The 27,079-nt window shown below is 38.4% G+C and overlaps 2 protein-coding genes across 2 annotated transcripts; one reads left to right on the top strand and one right to left on the bottom strand.

Annotated features, from left to right (window-relative positions):
* Positions 1-861: 861 nt before the first annotated feature.
* Positions 862-5,782, bottom strand: LOC140948274 (COMM domain-containing protein 6-like). The gene is made up of 8 exons (XM_073397505.1): positions 5,695-5,782; positions 5,547-5,605; positions 4,515-4,580; positions 3,759-3,826; positions 2,721-2,832; positions 2,382-2,432; positions 1,844-1,996; positions 862-1,186 (listed from the first exon to the last, which is right to left on the bottom strand). Exons 1-8 carry the CDS (start codon positions 5,723-5,725, stop codon positions 1,136-1,138), a joined length of 591 nt encoding a protein of 196 aa, XP_073253606.1. The 5' UTR covers positions 5,726-5,782; the 3' UTR covers positions 862-1,135.
* A 137-nt stretch (positions 5,783-5,919) lies between these two features.
* Positions 5,920-26,639, top strand: LOC140948296 (integrator complex subunit 9 homolog). The gene is made up of 24 exons (XM_073397528.1): positions 5,920-5,994; positions 6,075-6,202; positions 7,524-7,596; positions 10,202-10,264; positions 11,240-11,323; positions 11,422-11,477; positions 12,186-12,272; positions 13,070-13,129; positions 14,070-14,130; positions 14,967-15,056; positions 15,988-16,144; positions 16,838-16,887; positions 17,393-17,523; positions 19,083-19,143; positions 19,288-19,330; positions 19,439-19,567; positions 20,005-20,060; positions 20,473-20,541; positions 21,093-21,176; positions 22,119-22,205; positions 22,855-22,994; positions 23,846-23,936; positions 24,519-24,575; positions 25,306-26,639. Exons 1-24 carry the CDS (start codon positions 5,986-5,988, stop codon positions 25,423-25,425), a joined length of 1,986 nt encoding a protein of 661 aa, XP_073253629.1. The 5' UTR covers positions 5,920-5,985; the 3' UTR covers positions 25,426-26,639.
* Positions 26,640-27,079: the final 440 nt, after the last annotated feature.

The following is a 27,079-nucleotide window of genomic DNA, read 5'->3' as shown; positions in this document are numbered from 1 at the left end:
GAAAATGCTTTTTTCGTGAGATTGACTCTTAAACGCTGACAAACGTCAACAAATAGCGAAAACTATAATTTCTATATGTTTGCTTTGCTCGAAATCGCGCGCATTTACAAGGCCCTAAATTGTTTTGCTGACTTGCAAGGACCCATCTGTTATAACGATGCGCAAAATACAGAGATGAATCTCATAGTTTTTTAGATATAATCCGTGTAAAGTTTGCTTATCATTTTCGCATAAATTATGACCTAAATTTGGAAACCGCTGAATTTCTCGAATTGGGTCTTTGCGATTTTGGTGAAACTCTGTTCAGCGCAAGGCACTAATGCGCACTATGTGTAGCCGAGAGATTTTCACGAAAAAATGCCGGCAACAGCAGATTTTCGACTCAGACCTCAAAGGGGCGTGGCATTATAACCACGTGATATTTACTCCGATCGCCAAAAATTTTATGTTATATTGTAGATTGATCTATATGTTATCCATTCTATGTGTTAGACTTACGATAAAAGTAAAGGTGGGGATACCAGAGAGCTTCAAAGTAGGATGGTACCCCCCCCCCCCCCAAAAAAAAAAAAAAAAAAAACTGGGTCGAGTCACCTTAACTTTTTACTTTATACATCCTCCGCGAATATTCGTAATTGAATTCGTAATTTTTGGCAAAATGAAAACATATTTATATTCACTCTTCGACATATCCTTGCTGGACTTTTCACTACATAGTACATGTCAGTAAAATCCACAAAGGCCTGGCGGTGATGACATACCCAACTTTCGTGACATCTTGTCGGGACTCAGGATTCTGTTTCGCTCATTCAGCGCGTAGATACGAATGAGAATTGTATCGAATTTCCGCAACGAACGAGAGTTATCGCAATTAGCTGTAATCACTATGTCTTTTAGCCTACGCTGCAGCGAGCCCACGCTTCGTTTACAGAAGGTTTAGAGTGTCTACGACGCAGGTTATTTGTTCCTAAGCTTGTCTCGAAATTGTTTCTTTTTAGTCAAATCCATAGTTTTCAACTAACTCCAAATATCACACCATGATCCTCGGATATACCATGTATAATTTCCTTTTTATCTTCATCCGTTTTAGATTTGTAAAACTAATTCGCGTACATCTCTACGGCCTGAATCTTGTTTATACAGTTTCTAGGACGGATGCAATTTCCCTCATCTGAGCGGCGAATTTCTGAAAGCAAGAAAGTTGTGGTTTAAAGACAAAGAATTCTTACTAACCGAGCTGGCTTGAAGAATGGAATTTATCGCTCACGATTCTAAAACTAGTCTCTTTTTATGTTGAACGATAGAAGTTATGTCCTGGAAACGCAAATCAAAATACGTCTCCCTCTGAAAACGACTCTTCGGAGTGCCCGTAAGACCAAATAACATTCAAAATCAATACACCCATGCGTCTAATGCCAATCATTTGGTTACAGTGTATTGCTGCTGTGCACTTGACGTCACGACGGCAATACTGGTGGTCAAGAAACTCTATTTTCATGTAAATTCCTTGAGAAAAAATTTTTATTGCCTTGACTCCCAACATGGCCTCCTCGTCACGTGGTTGCAAACCAAGATTAGGTGAAATTTTGAGTTCTTTGACCCAATATTTCTTTGCTTTCGCATTTTCATTGGTACAGAATCTTGTATTGATCCCAGATAAAAACAATAGGTTTAAAAATCAAAACACCCTCCCTTGCATGACTGATAAATAACTTAATTCTCTTAACGTGTATGGTTGACCAAATGTAGGGAGAAATAAGACGCTGATTACTATAAGATGTAGGAGTGTTGATAACAGCGTAAACGGACAAGATAACACCTCTTATACTTTATGGTAGATTACCTTGAATTCACCAATTGTCATTTCAAAGGACTTAGTAAGGAGAGCTCCAGAGGGATCTGTGACTGTTACTAACGCTGTAATGTAGGGAGAATTTAGGCTGCGGCAAGCACTGGAACTCACACCAACAGAGAGCTTCCATTTCATGTCAACCAGCTGGGGGAAAGATGTAATTTCTGTTGTTACAGCATGTAGTTTGCAAGAAAATGTAGATTTTTGTCAGAAGTGTTGAAAAAAAGTAAACATCATTATCACCCTAGTTTTTAGGCTAAAATAACAAAAGCCAACAGGCCACGGTGATTTCCATTTTGAAACAAACTAAAACCAGTTTTCCTGTTGTTGAACCTGTCTAATTCAAGCAGACAAAAAAATAAACTACAGTTGAACATCTGCTCAACAGCCACCTAGGGGACAGGGTGGGGATGTTATGGGGAGGTACGGGTGTAACAGGACTCTTCTTTGGTTTTGTTTCTTGTTTTCTTTTTCCTAGTACAAGATGGTTATTGTGTCAAGTTCATGCTTACTGTAGCCTGCGAATTACCTGTCCCACATTCAAAGTCTGTGCTAAGTCGGAGCTGCATAAAAGCTTCCCCTGCAAGACAGGAAATGTAAGAAAACTTTTGAAAACTGTAAGTACATGGAAAAGGAAACAGGGCTCAAAATAATGGCTCGTTAACGGACGTTGTCCAATCAGAGTGGCGACTTGACTGGCCAAAAACTTCATGTGCCAAACACGTTGAGCGAATGTTTTTCTCACTGACCATGTTGTTTTTCAAATTTTTCTGTTTTTCGTTCCCGCTGCACCTGCCTTCATCATAGTAAGATCCCAAATTAATTTTTTCATGGAAGTACAATGTATAATAATCGACCACACCCTTGCCTGTTCATTCCAGACATGTTTTATAACCGAGAGAGTAGCTTCTTTCCAGCAGAGAGATGATTTAAGTTCTGTTATCAGTTTATCAGCAGGTAGTTTAGCTTTAGCAGCAGACCTTAGAAAATTATGAAAGAAAAAAAAAAAGAACACAATTAACAAAAACAAATAAAATATGATAAGAAATTCAGGGTTGCAGTCATCATAAAGGAAGACATGACAATTGCCATTGCCAGGTTTTGTCTAAGATGTGCCTAATGTTTGGGAATCTGAGACATTATTTTTTGGATTCTGGATCCCATGCCATGGATTCCAGATTAAATGTACTCAATTCCAGATTCTGTGCCTGTGGAACTTGGATTCCAAATTCCAATTGTTAGTGGGATCCAGATTCCTTGAGCTGTATTCCAGATTCCATGGCCCAGGATTCCGGATTCCACAAGCAAAAAATAATTTCCCAGATTCCAGAATCCCGATTCCCTTACAAGGGGTGACAAGACATCTAAGATTAGAGAAAGCTAGATGTCTTACAAAACAAAATTAATGTTGATACTCTGAACCACTGAATGTATGAATAGAAAAAGGAGATTGGTTGGTGGTATTCAATATTTATTATTACTTTCTCTAATGAAGGCTGCCATGTGACAAAATAGCTACCCTAGCTTTCGTAGTTTAACTTTTTTGTGGTTCAAGCAGAAACAAACTACTAGTACAGGCATAATAGTAATCTTATAATTATTACAATCTTTTTACAAAAATGATGTTTAATTTTTCTCTTTTAAGTAGGGTTTGCTATTTAACTGGGTGAATCGTCAAGTCAGAAGGTTTAATCCTTCTTCTCCCCTACCCTTTACCCTACCTCCATTTTTTTTGCTCTAGCTCCAAATCTTCTTGGAATAACTTAAGTGGAAACGCTTGCTATACAGGCTGGAGAAATGTATTTGAATAGCACTAAGGGCCCCACATCTTAACATAGGAGATCTTCAAAAAATCATCATCAAGCTAGACTAATTGTCCATACCGCCTTTTCCTCTTTGCACATACCTGAATATATAACTTATGGCATTAAATATCAGTTTTGCATCATATGATATCCCCGCACTTTGAAGACACTAAAAGATATCATAACAATGAACACAATTAAAAACTGAGAAACCTTTGAGCATAGTTAAAGTGAGTGGGGCAGAAAGGGAAATGTCCACTCTTGCCCTTGGGATGTGTGAATTTCACTAAAGTTATCTTAAGACCAATTAAACACTTGAACTTCCGATTAATTATTAATGGGAAGTTGGTTTCCTTAGAGGTCTGCGGTTCAGTGTTGTCAAATGATGAGAATTCAACCGTCGTCATTACAATATTCTGCATTGTTTGCTTTGAGGCAGCTAAGCATGGACTTGCTGATGTTTCAAACAATCAATCAATTAAATGTGCAGATGTCTTAAGAATTATTAGACTACAGTTTAATTGCAACCTCTAAAATATTTTACGTGAACTTCACATCATCCCAGCCAATACCATGCGATGGAACGGAATGGAATGGAATGGAATGGAAAAATAGTGGAGACAAGATGTCCCACTCTCAAAAAAGCAAACTGTTAATATTTATCTTTCTGAATAAAAAGTTTATTAGTGAAAAAAAAAAATCTCTTGTTTCGGGCAACCTGACCATAAACCCAGCTGAGGACCCAGAACAAGGATTTTGAGGCTGACTTGCAGATGAACTAAAACAGAGGTTTCATTTCATCTGTGGCACAGGCTATTCTGTGGCTTAAAATAATGTACAATGCAAGGTTTCAGTACCTTTTGATATTGCTCCAAAGGATATAACGCCAGCTTGTACTGGAGAAATGCTGCCGCATCCTGACACTACAACAAAAGTTTGACAAGTTCATGAGTCATCATTGTCACATTCTTTGCTCACTTTTACTGTGGGTACCACAGGTTTTTTTCCTGGGCACGTCTGGCAAGATGCTTTGGGGTATTGGGTGTTGTCAACCATAATCACAATGATTGATTCATGAGACATCCCCTATTATTAAAAACTGAATCATTGGATGATGCAATCCTAGAGCTCTGATTGGCTTAGTCATAATCGTATATGAGCCATTATACCACGCTCTCCAAATATGGTAACTGTATGCATCTGCTCAAAATTAAAAACAAGCTGAAAATTGGTTGTTTCTACAAATAAAATCGGGACGAATTCTTGACATTTTGTGGGCATTTTTAAGAAAACAATTTATTATTCCACTCGCACTTGTTGGATATGAGATGATTATAGCCAACTCGGTACTACGCACCTCGTTGGCTATTTACCATCTCATATCCAACGCACACTCGCGGAATAATTGTTAAGTAGCAGATTATTAAGAGCCAAGTAGTAAACCATCCAGATTCTGGATGTTTTCATATTTAATGGGGTTGTAACAGGCCATTTTACAGCTGTGGGCTTGTGCCCTAGCCTTTGAGTGAACTTGAGTCTGAGGTCAACCTTGTTTTGATACAAACCTCCTACCTTTAATGGAAATTTTGCTTAAAAAATACTAGTTAGCATAAACAACAACATGATTTACATAATAAAGGAAGAAGGGTTGCATCAAAACAAGGTCAACCCCAGCCTCGTTTCCAGCTGTAACTGTAAAGTGGGCTATTAATGGTATTACGCTATAAAAGAGGAAGTTCATGGGGGATAGGAGAATTGTACAGAGGTCAGGAAAATGGATAAGGTAACAAAAATAATTATATTCTCACTAAATCATTTAGTAGAGCATAAAAGCTTAGCTACCAAGGTGAAATCAAGTCTCTAAAATTAATTAAGTAGTCAGCCCATACCATTTCAGCCAGAATGTCCTGCGGCAACGAATTCAAAGCTTCCACTGCAGAGTTGAAACCTGGGCATCACAGAGCGGAACACAAGAGTTAATCCTTTGCGTAACGGGAATGCAGATCGAAATAAAAAACACATAAAACATTGAAATACCTTGCGGGACATCTGTAAAGACCAAAGACATGTCAGCTACTAATTCAAGACGATTTGATATACGACCCTAGTACTGCGTTTAACGCCTCAAAAGTCCTCAAATCTTTGCACGTCTGCGCTATCGAACAGCGGATTCTCGTCAACAAACTAATATACGTCACTTATACTGAAAGGAATCATCCCGAACTACCGAAAAGTGAGCCTTCAGACAGGAAGTTCAGCACAATAATCCAAAATGGCGGTCGAAGATGTTCATTTTAGTAGAATTGTTAAGAGAAACTAGAGATAAATATGAAATTGGTAAGATGAAAAGACATCATATTTCCTTTTCTTGTTCGTTTTAAGATCTAGCTTATAATTTTTTGTCGTGTATTTGTTAGTTTTCTCTAGGCAGGACTAGCTCTTCGCCATGTTTAGTTCTTCAATTCAAGGGAACATCGATCATGTTGGATTGTTCGCTGGATATGTCCACCTTGCAGCATTTCATACCTCTATCTTTGGTGAATAAGTAAGTATCTTGTCACCCTGTAATTCTACCTTTATATTCGTCCAATTTTGCAGGGGGAAAGCAGCGGCGAGATTGTGAAGATGTACGCACGGAGGCATAGTTAGAGCGGCAAAGGCGTTCCAATTAATGGGGGTCTAGATCTAGGGGGTGGGGTGGGGTGGAGATGTATTTGTTACAGGTTAAAATTAACTTCAGGTTAATGCATCAGTCAATTCCGGCTGTGCCCAGCCCTCCCCCCCCCCCCCCCCCGGGTAACCCCTGGGCATTAGCATTTTATGGTGGGTGCAGCTGGAAGTTACTGATGCATAAAATTTTTTGACTTAGGTTGATTCTCTATTTCCTTTGTCTCCCAGCCCTAATTAGTCATGAATTAGGGTTAGGAGACAAAGGAAACTGAGAATCGACCTACAATCTTCGAAAATTCTTGAGACATCGTACTAAATACTTTCCCCTTTTAAAGTCGTTAAAACGTCAAAAAGCCCCTTTCAAGCAAAGTATCTCAACTAATTTTGTCACCAATTGTAGGTTAAACAATTTTAACCTGAATTTAATTTTGACCTGTAACTTTATTTGCATTTAAAAACAATATTCATGTACCTTGTAGATGTACGGTGGAACCTTGTTATAATGAAAGGCTAAGAGACTGGCAAATAATTATGATGGCTATGATTAGGTTTTGTCATACTATCATTCTGATATGTTTTTTTCCCTATATTTTACTATTTCTGGGATTAGGAGTATTGCTTGTTATGTTATAATGCATTGTATATGGGACATCAGTGTTATAGAGGTCCATTCAATCAAGATTCCACTGCATCTTGCTAACAGACTTGGAACATTATGGTTCACATTACAGTCCTAGCTATTCAGGACTACATTAACCAAGAGGATCATACAGCTTCAGATGATGTTATGTCTACCTTAGGCTTGTGTTACATGTTGTCTTAACTTAATTAATTGTCTAATTTTAATATTTTAATGTCTTTGTTTTTGTGTTTTGTCAGGGCTCCATTTAAACTAGCTCTGCTAAATTGGATGCCCCTGGATAAATATTGAATTAAATAAATAAATAAATAAATTGCATCAGACAACCTGCAAGGCATCTACAGTGTGAAAGTACTATTGCCTTGCTGAGTTTGTAAGGGAGAACAGACATTTTAGATGTAGAAAACAAGAGATTTTACAGATGCCATCAGTTTGAAATAGAATATTATTTTATTGTTATTGTTTATCAAGATCTTTCTTCATGAATTTTTTATTACCAATTTTGTAAGTTAGTAGGAGCAATTCAAATTGATCAATTTCATCAATTTCTTTGTAGTGAGAAAGTTAGCCAGGCAAAAGTGTGGACCACAAGGGAGTTGCAAGACATTGAAGGATTTTCTGCTCAAAATGTAAGGTAGAAGATGCATTGTGGATGAATTAAATATTAAAAAAGAAATACTAGAAAAAAGGATTGGACCATAAGAAGGCTTAAGGGTCACCTTTACATTATTTTACAGCAGTATAACACAAGTAATTAAGCTGTTACTTTACTATTCAGTCATTAAAAATTTGAACTGGTCAGCCTAACTTGATTTTCAAAACTTGAAGTAAATGACATTATTGGCACTCAATAATCAATATTTCGCATTTTTTTGTTTTAAATTGACCATACATGTAAAAGTGAGTAAAATATAAAAAACGTGCATTCAAAAAGCACTGAGAAAGAAACATCAACTAACATACATATCAAGGAAGACTTATGGATACTGTAGCGTAGGCCACAAGTCAGAGCATGATTTGATTGCTCTTCTTTAACTTTCTTTGTCACAGACGCAAACACAAGAGTCACCTAAATTTTAACACTCAGACACAAATAAAAAGTATCTCATCCATCTGCTATCATCATATTTTTTCAGATTAAATATAACTTGCAAGTTCGACCTCTAACCTTCTTTGGATTAATCTCAGCAGTCAACCGTCTACGGAGACAAAACACCAAAACCCAATCTAAGTATGAAAATCGCTTTTCAAAATTTCTTATGAGTCAAAAGCCATCTAAATTTATCTACCAAGAAATTGTGTCAAAAAACTGTGAAAAACCAATTTCATGTCAAGAAAAGTGGCGCAAAGACATCAATCTTAACCCAAAGGAAATTATTAATTGGAAAGTCGCTTATCAAACATCCTTTCAATGTACAAAGAGCAGTAAACTTATCACTTTCAACTTCAAATTGTTACATCGCCGGTTACCAACTAACTGTTTCTTAAAAAAAGTTGGACTTAGCGACGATGATAAGTGTTCTTTTTGTAATAAGGAAACGGAAAACTTGATACACTTATTTTGGAGATGCGAAAAAACAAAAAATTTTTGGGATAGTCTTTTTAAGTGGATGCAGTCTTGCCAACTTTCTTTAGGTGAACATAATTACTTACACATAAATACGGCTTTGGGTCTGAGGCCAGATAGATCTAAACACAAATTCCAAATCAATTTTTGTTGCTTACTTGCCAAGCACTATATCTGGCTTTGTCGCTCAAAAGAACACCCCCCCAATTTAAACAACTTTTTACATTATTTGAAACACATTTATCAAAAAGAAAACAATGCCTCCACTGTCAAAAATAAATGGGAACCCTTGTTGCCTTATATAAGCCTTTTGACCTGAGTCTCCAAAACCTAATTAAATATAAATATCTTCTCTACATCTCTTTTTTGGTTTCAACTGTGCCCTTGTACTCAAGGAAAAAAAAAAGGAAGCGAAAAAGTAGGGAGAGAAAAAAGAAAAAAGGACCAGATGTATCAACTTCGCTATTTGCTTTTAGCCTGCTGCTCTCCTCTCAATTGATGTTTTTTTTGTTGTTGTTGTTGTTTTTGTTTTGTAGTTTTTCTTTCTTTTGTCACTTTTAACTTGTATTTAATTTGTTGTTTGTTATAATAAAATAAAATTAAATTAAAAAAAAAAAAAAATATTTGTCATTTTAGGTTGAGTAATGATGTTGGGCATGAACCAAAATTCAGTGTCGTAAATGCAAAATGTCACCCTTCTAATGGAACGTTTTTGAAGTAAATTTTCATCTCACCTGGCTACTACAGACTCTAAGACACAAACTTGCAGTCTGGAGGGAGCTGGCTATCTATACATGGAGTGATGTTCATCACCCTTTTTTACCGCTGACCGGTTAGGTCAATTATTGGTCGGCCTGCCCAGTGGGAGACCATTGGTTCAAACCTCAGCCAGACCATTAACACTCAGGGCCTTTAAATAACTCAGGAGAAAGTGCTGCCTTTGTACTAAATACATCTGCAAATGGTTAGACTTTCTAGTCTTCTCCATGAGGACAATAAACTGTAAGCCCTGTCTCACAACCTTTGCACGTGTAAATCCTGTGGGATGTTAAGGAATGCACCTACTGTTCATAAAGAGTAGGGGGCATAGTCTCCCCAGTGTGGCGGTCTATCTCTCATGGGGGAAGGGACTGTTATGGACAGGCATAGTGGCACCACAGGGTGCTGTGGTGACCCTTCAAAGAACTGGTGAACCTAAATACATCAGTCAATCATATTAACAATCAGTCAATGTAAACATGCATATAAATTTTCCAAGCTGTGCATTCTTTTGTACTGTAGTTGCTGTGTTATTGCAACTTTCCTTCAATGTTTTAAGTGGTTATTTTTGTGTTTCACTCAGTGGCTGACCAGTTCCCAACATTGGCTGAATTAGCTAAAATTTGTGACTCAGCTGATTTTTAAACGTTCCTCAAGGAGCCAGCTTTTTGAAAATTTTGTAAATACTTCTTAATTAAGTTTAAAACATTGTAATTAATAGTTAGCTAACATTGTAATTTAGTATTAGATTAAGTGTTAGTTGTAATTAGTTATTATAAATAATGTAATATAATCATTGTTCTTGAAAAGCCCCTTTGGGGGAGGTAACGATAAAGTATGTATGTATTTACATTGTACTCCTCATTTTTAATATGCTGCGTCAACATGATTTTTTTTGTCAATCTTAGAACTTGAAAGAAATTGCTGGGAAGATATTCATAGATGCTGAACCAAATTGCTGCCCTCCAGAGGTATTTAAAACTATAAGTAAAAGCAAATCTAAAAAGATATGTCTTGACATGTCTCTCAAAAGTACCCACTGATTCTATATCACAGATATGCATGAAAAGGCTGTTTTACATGCATAATGTAGGGGCGGCAGTGGAAAATGATTTAGTGCCTAAAGTTGCCAGAAGATGCCTGTTAATTAGGACATTCTAAAATGTTCAGCGGCATGATGCAATTTTCTTAATGAATATGCTGAACAGGACCTTTTATGCTTACTAAATCGCTAAAGTACTGCCTTATTAAAGACATTATCATGTTAAAACACTGGCAACCAATTAAGTTCAAAGAGAATTGGCGAGATACGGTTCTACTTCCTAGTGTTCGTAATATTGTCTTGCAGCAGTGTTCTGGACTCATTGTAGCTTACAAATCTGATATTTGGGAGCCCATATAAAACTATTAAAAAAAGTACTAACAATAATGTAATCTTGAGGTCACAAAAGCATGTCAACTAATGTCTATTAGTTCTTGTGAATGAAAGTTATGTAAATAAAAAAAAAGCCTCTTATGTTAAACCTTTCAGTCCCAAAAGTGACCAAAAACAATATTGAACAATTAAAATTCAACCAATTGACGCCAATACTTATACAATTCAGGGCAAACAAGGTTTTGTTATGGAAAATCTACAAGTGGGAGATTTTTTATGTCATTTCGATGCCATAGTCTTTAGGGCCCTCATATTTTAAAAAGTTTAACACAACTTTTAACAAAACTTTATATGTACAGGCTGAACTTTAAAATTCAGCATGATGAAAGGGATATTTTAGCTTACACTATATTTTTTTGTTTAGTTAAAATAAAGTGACATCAGGTTGAATCAAGCACATTGGACACCATGTCTGCAACTATATATGTACCTGGCTGCGATACAAGTTGTAGCAACAGTACTTACTCTTTTTGTGTCAATTAAATTTTTTGTTATACGTATTTTATTTCAGGAGTGTCTGCTAGACTTTTCCAACATTGATATCATTTTGATATCCAACTACCATTTTATGTCAGCTCTGCCGTTTATAACTGAAGTAAGTGGACTTATAATGATATAAGCAGGCAAGAGAAGTATTTCAACCTTTTTTATTGAAGTCCCTCATTTTTTCCTAATTTAACTCTTTTTTTGAAGCGTTCAGGTTTTAAGGGCAAGATTTATGCAACTGAACCAACAGTTCAAATTGGCAGGTAATAATTTTGTAGCTTGTTGTTTTTTCAGTTTCGTTTTAATTTGGTTTTTTTATGCATGTGTGTGTTTTACAAGAGGCAGGAGATTCAAGTTTGCAATTTCTAGGAAATGAGCAGATAAAAGCAGTGCAATGTAATTTTTGTGGATAAACCTGATACAGTTCTACATATTTTGTGTAGACATGATGATAAGTAAACAAAAATTAAAGAGACAACTAATTTTTGTGATAAAATTGAGGATAACTTTAAGAAACATGATTCTAAATTTTCTATCAATACTTCTGTACTTTGGACATGACTCCAAGGTTTCAACCATTTACAGTTGACCAGTGATAATTTGCAAACATGTAGTTAATGTCAGCCACAAAACAGTTTCAAAACAACCCACAAACCTGCAATATATGTTGCACAACTCATGAATTTCCATATATTTTTTAGTGTTACCTCTTTGTCCCTAATAGTGCACAGAGACAAAAAATTCACAAAATGAAGGATTTGCACATTGTATCTGTAAAATCCTATAAAATAACTAGGACCATGCAGAAGTACTGACTGCAAGATGTTTCATCTACAGGTTTAAAAGTTAGTGTGGCTTAATACTCTCGTCATAATGTAGTCTCAGAATGAAAGAGTTACTCTGTGAGTGGAATTTTTCATTTCTTTCTAATCATTCTTTGCCTGTATTTTTTTTTACTAAATAAATTTAAGGGAACTAATGCTAGAGATGGTGGTGTATGCCGAGCGTGTGCCAAAAATTAGTAAAGGAGACATGTGGAGGAAGAGTGAGGTTTTAAGGTGAGGTGATTTAAATAAATTTCCTGATGGATAACACATTGAACTTTCTCCATTTCGGCCAATTTTTTCGGTTTCTCTTCAGACTGGGTTGGTGTTAAGTCAAATAAATTACACTGTGGGAGTCTGTTTTGAGAATGGAGTCTTTAAGGGGCTGGTTGTTGCCTGTGAGCTGGGGCTGTCCATTTTGCTGGGGTTCATTTTCAAAATCTTTATTGGGTTTGGGGGTCATTTTCAGATAGGAGAATCATTATCTGAGGGTCATTTTAATAAGGTTTATGAATGTCAAAGTAATATTGTCTATGAATTGAAATTGAATGTGTTCAGCTGTAAATAGTATAAAACACTGATTGCAAAACATTACTGTTTCACAATTAATAATACATTTATGTAAGATTTATGGGTAAACAGTTCTAAAAAGCTATGATAAATGGGGAGGGTTGGTTTGAAAATCTTCTAAGCTTTTTCAAAATGGCTGCCCCCCCTCACAGGTAAAAAGCGACCAGCCCCTTAACTGTGTTTCTTGTACAACCAGTATCGCCCAAACAGTCTCATGCTTTCCTATATATCCTCCATATTTTTTTTGGCTTCTCTTCACCCTTTTATCTTTTGCTTAGTACTTACTCAGTGGATATCATTCTTGAAAGTAACCATTTTCACAGAAAAACCTACTGTAGGATCTTGAAGTTACATTTAAGAAGTACGGGTGTATACAGTAACTAGATTTTCATTCCGATTTTTACTAACAAATGAGAGGTGACCTGGTTGTGCATTTTTTTCTTTTCCACTTTTTCTGACAGATGTCTTCCTTCACCTCTTTGTGACTTAAAAGGCACAAAGTCATGGAAAACTCTCTACAGGTAACCTCTACACTCTAGGGGTTTTGTTTTATTAAATGTGTAGTTTATAATAAAGTAAGTCTCACACAAGTAAAGTTATTTAAGTGGTGCTGTTCAAGCACTTGTCTTTCATCCGAGCTGACAAAGGGATTGTGGGTTGGATGTACAGTATGCTATTGGTGGGAAATTTGTAACATGAAATGCAGGTACAAAAATAGATTAGTTGAGTGAAATGCTTGCTTTGTTTTCATGAGGATTTAGATTGGAGCAGCATTGCCAAGAAATTAGAGCACTGGACTTGTAATTTCAGAGGCCCTCTAGTTCAAGCCCCACCCTGACCGCTAGCTGGATTTGTTCTTGATAACCCCGCGAGTACAAATTCCGATCATGCTGGCAAAAATAATAGCCAACTGGTTTGCCTCCAGCCAGCTGGGATTCTTAACCTTGTTAAGTTTGATTTGAATTATTTGTTTCAAACATTTGCTCTGCCCCACTAGTATTAGTGCTATAAATACTGTCAAGAGTAAACAAAAAAGGACATTTGTTTATTTAGAGTGCCAATTTGAAATATAAATTGGTGTTCTAGATTTTTTGGTGATCCCTGTTGTGTACTGCCTTAGTGTCCATTTCTATGAACATCCCCAGTATGTTGAAAGAAAATTACCTTATTTTCTTGAATAATAGCCGTCCCTCAATTTTATGAATAGCTTCCCTCAAATAATCCCCCCTCCCCCCTTTGTTACTTAAAATAATTGCCTTCCTCGAATAATCACACGCCACCAACCCTTTTTCCATATTCTCTTCTTTTTTATTCCCTCCCTGTCAAGGCAAAATTCACACTGGCTAAACTGTGGTCGCTACCTATAAACAATTAATAATAAATATTATTTTAAACTGCATTGAGGCTTATATTTCTAAGAATGATTTAACTGATACCTTACTTGAATTGCTTGCTCTGCAGCAAAGATGAAGTGAGGGCTTCCATATCAAAGATTCAAAATATTTGGTATTCAGAAAAAATAGTAAGTGTTCCAAATAGTTGTCATTGTCATGACTGGTTCGGATGGTAGCTCAATTATATACAACCCTTAATCCTTTGATTGTCTGCTGTATTATCTTCTGCCACAGTTTTTTTGGAAAGCTGTAATGGCTGTTGGTTTTAGAGTGGTTTCCACCTTACTGAGACTTTAAGTTTATGACAAGGGAACATAATTAACAATTTTTTATTATTCCTCGAACCCAAATGGGCTCTGAGTCAATAGCAGAAGGCCAAATGGGCTACTGACTCAGAGACCACTAGGGCAAGAGGAATAATTGGTTTAGTAAAATCCAACTAGTTGGTCAATAATATTGAGACAAAACAACTTTAGCTAGCAAAGCATGATTTAGGCGCCATTGTTTTGGTTTCAAAGGCAGCGCTTTTTGTTACTAGTGGACTATAACATATAGCCTAGTAGTGGCTCAACCAATTAGAACACAGAATTGATAATAGACCACTAGTTGGATTTTACTAATATATAAGAAATTCATCTGGGACCAGCCAGACTCTCTGCCTTTCACTGGAGTCCACTTTAAAGGTGTGTAGTACTGCGCATGTTTAAAAGCGGTGAGTGGTTAATGAAGACTGCAGATTTGCAGATTGGCATGTACACGAGTAAACAATGTTGTGAAATTCTTAGAAAATAAAATCATCCCTTTCCCTATAGACTCAGAGCTGAGCTAGCCAATCAGCTAGAGCACAATAAACAATACTTACTGGCTTGATATTTATACTAAATGTTAATAATATTAGTGAATTTTATATATTTTTATTAATAGTAATCTTAATGGTATTTTATATATATTTTTTTTATCACAGGATCTGTTTGGTATTCTAAAGCTCACAGCTCTCAGTTCAGGGTTTTGTCTTGGAAGCTGCAACTGGGTCATTGAGTCTGACTATGAAAAGGTATTCAGTGCCATAACAGTGATTCATTTCTTATCATATTGGTTCTTGTCGCCCACCTTTGACTAGGTGGAGATTGTGCTCACCACACTTCCCTCTCCCCACCTCTAACCTCCCCCTCTTACCCCCCCCCCCCCCCAAGTCGCCACCAAGAAGTTGACTTGCCACCAATGAAAAACTCTGAAATAATTGATACAATTGAATACCTAGGATAACTTAGTTAAGATTTTTACTTTTTTGTCAAGCTTATTCGAATTTAAAGTCAACTCAAATACAAATCTATTGATCCCAATTGAAAATCCTTGCGTCAAACGTCTTATGCTCTTGATAATGCAAATTCTAATAATACATGTATGCGTTCTGTGAATATAAATTTTGATATTTGGGAGACTAAAAAACTGGCAGAATCGTTTCACAACCACTAGGTCATTTCTTTAAAATATGGAAGTAAAGTAACGGTTAAGAAATTTCATGAAGGATCAAAACAATGCTAAGCTAAGCTCTATTCTTGATGGTGAGATGGTTTTTAAATTTTTAAATCTGCGTGACATCCTTGATTTCGATCATGTAATGGAAGCACCAAAGTTTCCTTCGCAGTAATCACGTTCGGCCTTATCTATTTTTTATCCTTTATTTTAGGTAATATATTTTTAAAGGTGGTCCTTTTCATAAGCCTTATAGGCTTCCTAATGCTCCCTTGCCTCATCTTCTTTTTAATTTTATTTATATATTGAACTTAAATGACAAAATGATAATAAAGTTAAATAAATAAATAATAAGTTGTTGAAGACAAGAAAAACAAAACTCTTGGGCTATTTCAAACCTGTTTACGACAGCTTCATGTAAGTATCTCTACATCGTTGTTGGGTATGTATTGAACATATTGAAGCCAGAACATTAATTTGATTTGCCTAATTTGTTTTAATAAAAACAGGTCACCTACATTTCGTGTTCCTCAACGTTTACAACTCATCCCTTGCCGATGGACCAGTCCCTGTTGAAGAACAGTGATGCTTTAATAATGACCGGACTCACAGGGGCACCAACTGCTAATCCTGATGCTATGTTGGGTGAATTTTGCACTCACTTAGGTAAGCAGAGTTAGAATCAGGGCTTTTCTCGTGGTACTTACAGTATAATAGTTCAGTGTCGAGTTCACTATGACCCGCTGAATAAAAGAAGTGAAGATGCATTTTTTACAGGCTTAGGCTCCAGCTGAACAAAATATGCGCCATCAGTGCATTTATGAGCTTACTGTAACCCACCCATAGCCCATGATATGAATGATGCGCGATGCGTGACCACCGGGGAAACTTCCCCTTTAAGAACCTGTTAGGCTAAAATTTGCCAGTTAGACCCCTCTATTAAAGAACTTGTTAAGCTAAAAATTTGAAACAAGTTCTTATTTTCTAAAATCTATCAAAAACATTGTGTAAACTTGGGCAAATAAGATATAAGTCAACATTCAGGATCTTCTTTGGAAACATAGGTGCCGTATAATCATTCCTCCATCTGCAATTGTAATGCTATATAGGTTTTACCTAACGAATGAGCTGAATATTACTGAATACTCGTAGCTACAATGTATTTTTTTCTTCACAAAATAAGAACCTTTTTAACAACCTAAATGGCCTAATTTCTACTAAGTGCCATTTATGTAAGAACCTGTTTGGGCTACTGACTTGGGAAAATGCAGGTTCTCAGTCGCGGGTTTTTACTGTATTGCTAAAACATTTTTTTTCTTTGCAAATTATTTACCAGTATTTTCATTTTATATTCCACAGCTACTACTCTAAAAAATGGAGGAAATGTCCTTGTGCCTTGCTGTCCGTCTGTAAGTTTTTTAAAAAAATTTAAAGCAATGACGAGAAATTGCTGCCTTTGTAATTACGTCTGTGAGTGGTTAGACATTCTAGGCTTCTAGGATAAGAACTGTTAACCCATAGGCCCCGTCTCACAGTCTTTGCTCATACAGGAATTCTGCGGGACGTTAAAGAACCCACACTGTAGAAGGGACGTAGTCCCCGGTATGGGTCCCCAATCAGTTAATGCCCGACAGATCAGATTCCTGGGCCATTGTCTTCGGCGCCCCTAGGGGGACCTTATTTCTAAATACGCTTCGTACCACCCGACGCATGGTAAACCAATACCTGGTAGACGTAAAAATTTAATTCTATTCCACGAATATGCTGCAAGGCTAATCAATTCAGAAATCCCCTCCCCGCTTCCTCACGAAATTCATACTTTGGCACAGGGCCGCAAAGCTTTTGGGTCTTAGGGACTAAGCAAGCTCCAGTGTATAGTCACTGAAAATGTCCTTATTATGTTTGTTCTTACAGGGCGTGTTGTATGACTTGTTCGAGTGCCTGTACTCCTATATGGACAATGCCAACCTAACCTCAATTCCCATCTATTTCATCTCTCCTGTGGCCGATAGTTCTTTAGCCTATGCCAATATTTTTGCTGAATGGTATGACGCAAAAAGTTCTTTACGCTTAAATAGCCGATTTTCAATGTGAAGTAACCAGATTTTTTTTTTGATTTTTATGTAGTTTGAGCGTAAATGTCAGAGCCACCCGTTTTGTCTGTTTTTCGTCTTTGTTTGGGAGCGCGCCTAAGGTGATGTTACACGGGACGATTCGCAACCACAATTTTTAGTTGCACCTCTACAAAAGCCATATGCTGAAACTACTGATTTTTTTGTAGTTTGAGCGTAAATGTTAGAGCCACCCTTTTCTCTTTGTTTCGGAGCGCGCTTAAAGTGATGTTACAAGGGACGATTCGCAACGACAGTTTTTAGTGCAACACAGCGTTGTAATTTTGGAACGATGTTGTAGCTGTTCGAAGCAATGTCGCAACAACCAATTTTGCAACGCTTTGTTGAGCTGAAAATCGTCGTTGCGAATCGGTCGTTGCGAATCGTCTCGAGTAACATCATTTTTAAAGTTCCCGGATATATCGCGTCACTCTGGGTGATGCTAGCAAAAGTCTCAAGGCCCAATGGAGTAAAGGCCTTGTCTTCGACTTAGTAAGGAATGATTCTCCACTTTGTAAGCTTAAGTCAAAAAATATTTCTATAACTGAGCGATTTCTCGCGCGATGATTTGTCGAGAGTCATGTTCGATAAGAGTACGACCATGAAAATAACGTGATGGTGGGGCGGTTTATTTTTCTCTTTCTCGCGCGCGCGACTTTCCGAGAAATTGTAAATTGTAATTTGTTTACCCACGGATCACTAAGGAGTTAATAAGAACTCGTTGAAACCTGTCCGTGCGTTCCAGATCGAATTGGAATTTGAAATTTCAACGGAAATGGACGTCAAAACAGTCAATGTAAATAAGAGAGCTTTAGATTCGAAGACAAGGACGACTACGAGAAAGGCATTTAATTTTAAGTTTTCTCGCCAATTCTATAAAATAAGCACCCAGGAAAGCTTCATTGTACTTTTTTTCCCCACCAAAGTTAGCACACTTATTTCGTTGAAGGAGGTTAAGTCCTCTCCCGATCGCTAAATAATAAAATTTCTAACATTTGCAAACTTGTTTTTACCACTACGACATTCATGCTACTAAAACTCGTAGTAGACTGACGACGGCTACCACATTTTCCCGCCAAAATGGCGTTGGTTCGGGCGCGTGCGATACTTTGTATTGGGAAAAATCCCGTTTTCGTAGTCGTCCTCGTCTTAGAGTCTACAGCTCTCCATCTTAAAAAAACATGTCGACAACAATTTTCCATGGTCTATACTCTTATCGACCATAGAAATGACGTCAAAATGTTCAAAGCTTTTAAGTGAAACCACTCTTTGTTGGCTTGAACACATTTTTGGAAACTTGTTGCCGATTTGTTGGCTTGACGTTAACGAAGAATCTGTTAAGGTCTTCTTTGTCAGTAGGTGATGCCTTTCCATAAGTACATGTACCCCGCTACCACTTCGTAGTGCTTATTATTAAGTGACCATTTCCTGCCCGGGCCCATAACTGAATGATGTATGAGATTTTCTTTCTTCAACATCTTGTCTCTTTACAGGCTCTGTCAAAGTAAACAGAGTAAAGTTTATTTACCAGAGGCGCCTTTCCCACATGCTGAGGTATTCTATGTTTTAAGAAGATTACCCATCGTAAATAACACACTTGCAACTGTAGATGGTCGAGGTTTCGATCGAAACGTGCCTTGTTTTTTAATCGTCGTTTATTCTTACGGAATCTGTGACTGTGTTCTCTTCTTTCAACAGCTTGTTAAAACAGGAAGATTGAAACATTTTCCTAGCATACATGGTGAGTGGAAAGGTGATATCTGAAAGGAGGAAGCGTTTTGACATTTATTACTCGAAACTTAAAAAAAGTTTCCTGAATTAATTTACACACTTTTCTATCGTTTTAAAGATGGGCTAAGCAGCTGCTTCAAGACTCCCTGTATCGTGTTCACTGGACATCCTTCTCTACGCTATGGAGATGTGGTGCATTTCATAGAGCTTTGGGGCAAATCAAGTGGAAATACCATTATCTTTACTGGTATGTACTCTTGTTAGAGGACGGTAATGGCTTCAAAGCATACTTAGTCCAAACCATACCTTATCACCCCTCCCAGTTAACCTTCTTGTCTCCCACCCAGCGAATAAACGATTTTCATTCTATTTCCAATGTAACGCCAAATCATCATCGGCATCAGGATGGCTATCATTATCATAATTTTTATTATCATCATCATCATCAACGCCATCATCATCATCATCATCATCACCACCACCATCAACACCCTTCATTTATTTTCTTAAATTTTTTGCGTGAAAAGAGTAAAGGCTACAAGAATTTAACATTGATTTGTAATCTGGTAATTCCTTGGTATCATCTTCGCTTCATCCGCTAATAGAATCCTAAACCCACTCCTGCATTACCCTTTAAGCATTTTTTGTAACCAAAACTGACAAGTCTTACTAACTTGAATACAGAACCTGAGTTTCCTTACCTCGAAGCCCTCGCTCCATACCAACCACTGGCAATGAAGGTGAGTTCATGCGCGACCCTTTCTTCAAACTATTCCCGAGTTTACGCAACAGGACGGCAGAAAGATGAGGACGGCAAAACGCTTGTGTGACAAACGTGACAGGGCTATTACTTGCGTGTTTTTTCGTGATCTTCACTTACATTAATGTTTTGTGGCCTTTTACAAAAAGATCTGTTTAAAGGAGGGTGAAGTTTGGCGAAAAATTTTTTTCAAACAAATTTATTGTCACGTTTATCACACAAGGTTTGCCATCTTCTGTCCTCTCCTGTCCTGTTGCGTAAGTTCACTATTATTTGTGTCGTATTTTTCAACTTGGCTTTTTTGTTCACTTATACACTAGGGTATGGTTATGGATGTAGTAACGATCTCACTTTATCCAAGTATAATATGAGTCATATATTATATCTTCAAGGCATGTTACTGTCCTATTGATCCGAGGCTGAACTTTACTCAAGCAAACAAACTTATTCGTGAACTCCAGGTGAGATGGTGTGGCGCTTTAAGTGTTTACGTACGTAGTTTCACTCTCAACGTTGCTAAGAACTAACATATCTGCCCCGTATGCCACCAGCCGCTCTTTATTTACTTTTATTTAGACCATAACGCAAAATAGCCTCACGATTGTTTTCAAGTAGAAATTTGAAGTATAATGTTCTAGCGCGCATCCACATCGGTTTCCACCGTTTTACGGAACTCGGTCAGATTTTTCATAATAAATATATTTTTAATAAATAAACTTTCCGTGTTGAAATCTTGCTCCATATCCAACATACAACATGGAAATTAACCTTGATGAAATAATCCGCCGATTTTCAAGGCATCATCCGAGGAAATTGAACTGGCCAATATCCTGTCTGAATGACACACTGAAACCCAGGAAAGGGGACTTTAGGGAGTGGCGCATACCCCGCCCCCCACCACTTCCCCAAGAACCAAGAAGCTTGCACCTCCGGCTCTCGTTTAGGAAATCGGTCAGTATTTATCCTAGATCCGCGCCTGATGTTCATGTTTTGTTTTCTTCTGCTATTTCAGCCCGGCCACCTTGCCATACCGGAAGCGTACACAAGGCCACCTGATTTACTTCCCCATAGAACAGACTTAACCATTCAAGATACGGTGAGCTCCTTATATTCACTCGCTGCTTATTGGTTTTTCACTTGTATAACATTCTTACGACCAATGCGTATTCACTGCTTATCTTGGGATAGCCTATTACAGGCTCTCCAGGCTCTCAGATAGTGGGGAAGACGCGAAAGAAAAAGGCCCGCGAAAAGTTGGCGGCGCGGGAAAAAGGAAGAGCCGCCCCCGCTCTCCCCAGTTTCCTCCCGTTTTATTTTCGTGTTTGCGCTTTCTCAGTTCAGCGGACCCGACTATCTCGGAGCCATCATAGTGCTCCCTTGGGAGCGTGAGTTTCCCTTGGGAGTAAAAATTACTGGAGATTTTTTTTAGGGACCTTTGAAAAAAAGAAGAGAATTCTTCAATCATGAACAGTTGTCAATCTAAAGAAAGTTCATTAGAACTTTCGGAGCCCGTTTTAATTCCATTTTTATTGTTAGATCTCACCGGTGTGCGGCCTTGTCTTGGTGCCGAGGCTGGTAGGTTGAGATGGATAGAAACCTTGGTTGATTCTGTACGTTATGGGTCGCTGCTTGTAGATGCTAATCCCCTGGCGGATTTTGCCCAACAGAAGGTCGTGGCCAATAATCCCAACTCTGGAAAAAAAAAAAGCCTGGGTGGTTTCTGAAAGCTGTAGTGAACTTTCTGTACTGCATTAATGAATCAAAAATTGTTTTAATCGTAATAAATAATAACAGTCATTAAAATAATTATAAAAAACTGTTGTTTTATATAAAGTGAGCTTCTTTTTTCCCTTGTTGGTTCCTTATTGCGTCGGTGGAGGAGGAACGTTAGTTTCATTGATTTTATAAAGTAGATAGACCACTGTAAACCGATTAAAAAACTTGAACCACTTTAGGGAAGCCAGTTTAGCTTATCGACTCACTTAAAACAAACAAGCAAACAAACAAATATTCAGACCTTTTCCTTTTGGTCTCATAGGAGTGCAAGATATCTACGTTCAGCTTCCTAGATGTGCTTTCGCTCCCAGTGAACAGGCAATTTGAGAAGGTTATTTTGTCAAACGAGGTCAGTATATCTCACATATACTATCCAATATAGGAGTTATTCAGTGTAAATTTGTTATATAGTGATGGTTTCTTTGGTGCTGTAGATGATGCCAACACGAAATGACGTTTTATAAAAGGGTGACAAAATTTGTTCACCCAGGAAAAACTTAGGAACTCAAGAACTCCAATCTTGGACAGAATAAAACGAAACAGCAACTCCCAACAAACCCCCCACCACCACCACCCCAAAAAAATCAAGGATGAAGCCGCGTGAAGGGAAAAACGCACTTTGATTTTGGGGGAGGGGGGTCTAAATTTTCCATTTAGTTATTGTCGTTTTAAAGTGTTTGTGCTTTCCAGGTCGAAATTGCATGTGCAAGTGTTGTTTTTGAGAAGAGGGGAAATCGGAGCTCCTGCTGAGAAACTTCTCAAAGCAATGACGAAAAACACAAACAAACTCAAGACACATATGGTGTTGCAAGAGCCATTATTGCTCTTGGGTGTTGACGTTAGGATTTGAGCATCAGCAACAATTGCGGGAGGCGAGAGCTTTCAACATTGTGCTAACTGTGCCCTCACACAACATACCTCTCCAGATTACAAACTATACTTTCAGTAATATCAGAAACAGTGTAAAAAAAATTATATGAAATGTCGTCTTTGTTTAGTTGGCTAGCAGTCTTCACCCACAGGAAGTGAGGCCCGGAATAGCGGTTACCACGGTAACTGGAACCTTGGTAACGAAAGACAACAGATATACACTAGAACCTTTACACCTGTGTGGAGACGAGGAGCCAGATAAGAAAAGGCGAGTTTATTTCATTTTCAAGCTTACAAACAACAAAAAACTGAAGATTGTCTTGGGCGCTCAAACAATCTGAGCGGGCGTTTCCACCATCAATTTCCAACGGATCGTTAGTGACATGTTAGTGATGGTTCTTCCTTTCTTTGGAAGGTTTTTACTCAGTTTGAGATCTGTACAATCATGTGAAGATGTATATTTTGTTCCACTTGTAGCCTATTTCAGGCTTCAAGATAGCGAGGAAAGCGGATCGAGAAAAGTTGCGCGAAAATCGCGTGGGGGCTGGAGAGAGACGGAGTAGTGGAGCCCGCAAGCGTTGTGTTCAATACTTCATTGTGTAGATCCAGAAAGTATCCAAATCTCCCCCCCCCCCCCTCTCCACGGAGGGTCATTTTTGCTCTAGACCCCCACCTCCCTGGCACCCCCTGGGAAGAATATTTCCGTCAAAAATGCTGTTGCACTTTTACACTTACGTCAATGACTAGGGTTCGCGCGCAGAGTCTAACAAACATGCTGAGCACTGAAATCCTCCTACTATACACCACATTTTTGACGTTTTAAAATTTGGCATTTTGACATGAGAAACGGTTTTTCAGAAAGTGAGGGGGGGAGGGTAGTGGGCGGATTGGGGTATTTGAAAAGGTGCTTACTGGCTCTCCCCGTCTCTCTTTCCGGTGTTTTTTTCATTGTTCGCTATTTCTCTGCTCGCTTGCTTTTTTCGCATGTCCGCACTGACCGAGAGCCTGACACAGGCTAATCTCCTTGAGAAGTCAGTTGGCACACTATGTTAGCTATTCAGGAACCATAATGGTTTACTTTTCATTGCCTGTTTTACACCAAAGCATTTTTTTACTTAGGGACCCAAAGATGGAGAGCAAAACATCCCAGAAATCCTGCCATTTATGGGGCAGTGTACTGGTAGAGGATCTTTTACGATCACTTGGCAAGGTAAGCCTCTATCATCCGAAAACAATGAAAAAGTTCTAATCTCTCCTTCCTCGTCGCACGGTATCCGGTTACCTCCTCACCAACGAAATCTCCACTATAGAACTTAGCTTTATTGTATTTGTAAGTCCCAAGTACACTAACAAAATAATGAAAAAAACTTTCATGAACAGAAATTGTCTCTTTAGCGCTACTTTATTATGATTATTAAGAAATGACTGGTGATTGTGAAACTTCTTTATCTCTCAAATGTCAAAGTTTACATTTACTGAACCTATTACCCAGTATTTGGAGTAAAAGAACATATGCCGTTCAACGCATAGAACGTCAATCAGGATCGACAGATTTATGTCTGAATCGACTTCAAAATTAGAGTAAGCTTGACGAAAACGTAAATATTAGGTAAGTAATCATAGGCACTACTGTGTCAATTATTTCCGAGTTATTCGTTGGTGGCGAGATTACCGTAAATCCCTTCCACACCCTACCTATAGAGGACATTGACTTACGATGTACTTGTCTTTGAGCGTGATTTTTGCAAGGTACTTAGTCCTTTCAATTTTACCGTTCTTTTCTTCTCCAAAGCGAGGTATCCAGGATGTACACGTAGAATCCAATCAGGGAACTCATACTCTTCATTTGGTGAGTGGCGCTTTTGATCTCAAGAAACTTAAGGCTTTGTTCACTCCATACCGGATACGTTTTGCTCCGGAACGAAAGCCATACCGGATAGGGATTCTGTACACACGTAACAACCACGATGATTTTGGCGCGAAGTCTGTAACGAAACGAACTTGCGCCGCGCCGATCTCTAAAGTGGAGAGACACATATTGGAGAGGAGTTCACACTATTCGGGATAGCTTTTCGTGTCAGCGCAAAAAGTTACCCGGTATAGCGTGGACATAGCCTAAGTTTACTTTAGTATTCGTTTTTGAAGTTGTTGTTAATGTTTATATTACTTCGTCGCTCTCAGCTTGTGGCGTTCGTAAGAACGCATCCTAATCTGGTGTTCCTGTGGCACAAAGGCAGAAATTTTCGAGCTATCACGGACGACTGCCGATTAGCCGCCCCTAATGATTTTATCAGGGGCATCTCGGCCGGGAAGCTGGACTCCTTTCGACTCGATTTGGTTTTCGAGGCAGCTCCTTCGCTAAAAAGCACTCGCACATTCTGATCCCGCCAGGGTCACATGTTCTCGACGTATCTCAAACTTAAATTTATGACGTCGCCCTTCCGTGCATCCATATAGCTTAGCTTTGTCAGCGGTAGATTAGCTGAAAGGCTCTACTTCTTTAAGCGGCGGCCTTACCCATGCTGCTAGTTGACTTTCCAAGTGGTAGTCCTAAATGTTATCGTTACTCTTGATTGCAGGCTGAAGATGACGCCATGATTCAACTGGATGGGAGTGGAACGCATATCGTCACACATGGAAACGAGGCTCTAAGAGTTGACATCCGCGACTCATTGCTTGATTGCCTATCACAGTTTTAAACATCGAACATCATCGTAAAAAAGGACACATTCTGTGATAGTCATAGAATGGAGAGAAGCGATTCCAAAAATGTCAACTTCTTCTTCAGGATCCTGGCTGGTCTGTGCAAAACTCGAGAACAAATTATCGCGTCGGGCGCCCTGTTTCCTGGGACTCGAGTTCATTGATATTCTTATCAAATGCCAAGGTCACAACGTCCTCAACATGAAACGGAGTATCAAGAAGACATTTGGCTGACATACTGTATGAGTTTTTTGCAGCAAAGTTTTTACACGGGGATTAACCAAGCTGCGAACGTTTGCTGGACTAATTTCTTGAAATAACGGTTAAATAGCCCACTCTCGATATATTAAAATTCTAACACGACTTAATCGACTTCGAGGCTTTCTGGTTATTTGTCAAAATTTGGTTTGGTCTTCTTTGTGCTCAAGTCTCTTCTGGGAATTGCGAGGCAGTGGAGTCGCGAAAAATTTGCAATTTTGACCACAAAGCCTCGGAGTCATTAGAATTTTAATATATCGAATGTGGGTCATTGTTTGTGCATGAGAGGCATGCACCATCCTGAGCCGAGCGAGAGACTGGGTTGGTGTTGTTTCGAATTGCAGTATGGGATTGTTTTAGTCTGCGTAGCAGTTGTTTTCGTTTCCTTTTAGCCAAGCAGAGAAACTACACAAGACACGCCCGGGGGGGGGGTGTACTCCTGGGTATTCTCGGTGGGGGTGTGCCGCCTGGTTCTCTACATCCTGACCCTATTTCAGACCAAAAAGAGTCATTCTCCGTAAAATCCACCCGTTTTCAGACCTGGCCTCGCTAGGCAGAAATTATGTCAACATTACCTAGATTAGAACGCAAACAAAAAGATTCTTAAAATGCATTTCGAATTCGCATAGTTTTCTTTCTTTCTAGTTTCTTATTCATTTGGAATTGAAACGACGAATACGTTCACACTCTCCCTTCGGAGCGGCACATACCTATATAACTTATGTAAGGGAGCACCCGCCGCGGAAGACACGCGAGGGCATGGAGTGAAAAGGAGCAATTTTTGTGTTCATTTTACTCCAAGCGAGACCTTTGAGGCATCTCATGACATCTGTAAAGTAAAAGCACGATTGCAAATCCTCATGTGGGTCTTATCAGGAGGATCGTCTGTAAATAAGTTAAACTTTTAGGATGTAATCGACTTTTAAAGCAAATAAAAATTGCTTCACCATTGTTTCATGTTCATCTTGTAAAACGGATTTATTGATTGAACATCGAAAGGAGGAATCTTTTAATCACGTGCTCAAAAGATCCTTAAAGTCTGAAAATTGGTACGAATTGGCTCTAATTTTAGCAACAAACGGCCATCGCCTAGTTAGCCTGTTCTAGGTGCCGAGATAGTCGGGTTCGATGAATTTGAGAGAGCGCGAACGTGAAAAAAAAAAACAAACAAACAAAAAAACGGGAGGACACCTTTTCCCGCCCCGCCAACTTTTTGCGTGCCTTTCACTTTCGCGTCTTCCCTACTCTCACTATCTGAGAGCCTGGAACAGGCTATCGCCACGTTGGGAAGTTAGTCTCCGAAAAAATCCTACAAAAGCGACGTTTAGACGTTTTGACAAAAACAGCAATTATGCTCTCTTCTATCTTGACTTCCTGCGGTTTGTTTTGCGT

The sequence above is a fragment of the Porites lutea genome, chromosome 9 (assembly GCF_958299795.1).
Source record: "Porites lutea chromosome 9, jaPorLute2.1, whole genome shotgun sequence".
Taxonomy (NCBI): Eukaryota; Metazoa; Cnidaria; class Anthozoa; order Scleractinia; family Poritidae; genus Porites; species Porites lutea.
Note: the sequence above shows the minus strand (reverse complement) of the source record. Positions and strands in the feature narration are given on the sequence as shown.

What these genes read in the sequence shown, in the direction of transcription:
- LOC140948296 (XM_073397528.1), top strand. An exon ending in TTGAGTCTGACTATGAAAAG is followed by an intron (nt 15,057 to 15,987) that starts GTATTCAGTGCC and finishes TAATAAAAACAG; the next exon opens with GTCACCTACATTTCGTGTTC. An exon ending in TGAATTTTGCACTCACTTAG is followed by an intron (nt 16,145 to 16,837) that starts GTAAGCAGAGTT and finishes TATATTCCACAG; the next exon opens with CTACTACTCTAAAAAATGGA.
- LOC140948274 (XM_073397505.1), bottom strand. Translation starts at nt 5,725, where the DNA reads ATGTCTTTGGTCTTTACAGATGTCCCGCAAG. An exon ending in CTTTACAGATGTCCCGCAAG is followed by an intron (nt 5,606 to 5,694) that starts GTATTTCAATGT and finishes TGTGATGCCCAG; the next exon opens with GTTTCAACTCTGCAGTGGAA. An exon ending in AACATGTCTGGAATGAACAG is followed by an intron (nt 2,433 to 2,720) that starts GCAAGGGTGTGG and finishes CCTGTCTTGCAG; the next exon opens with GGGAAGCTTTTATGCAGCTC.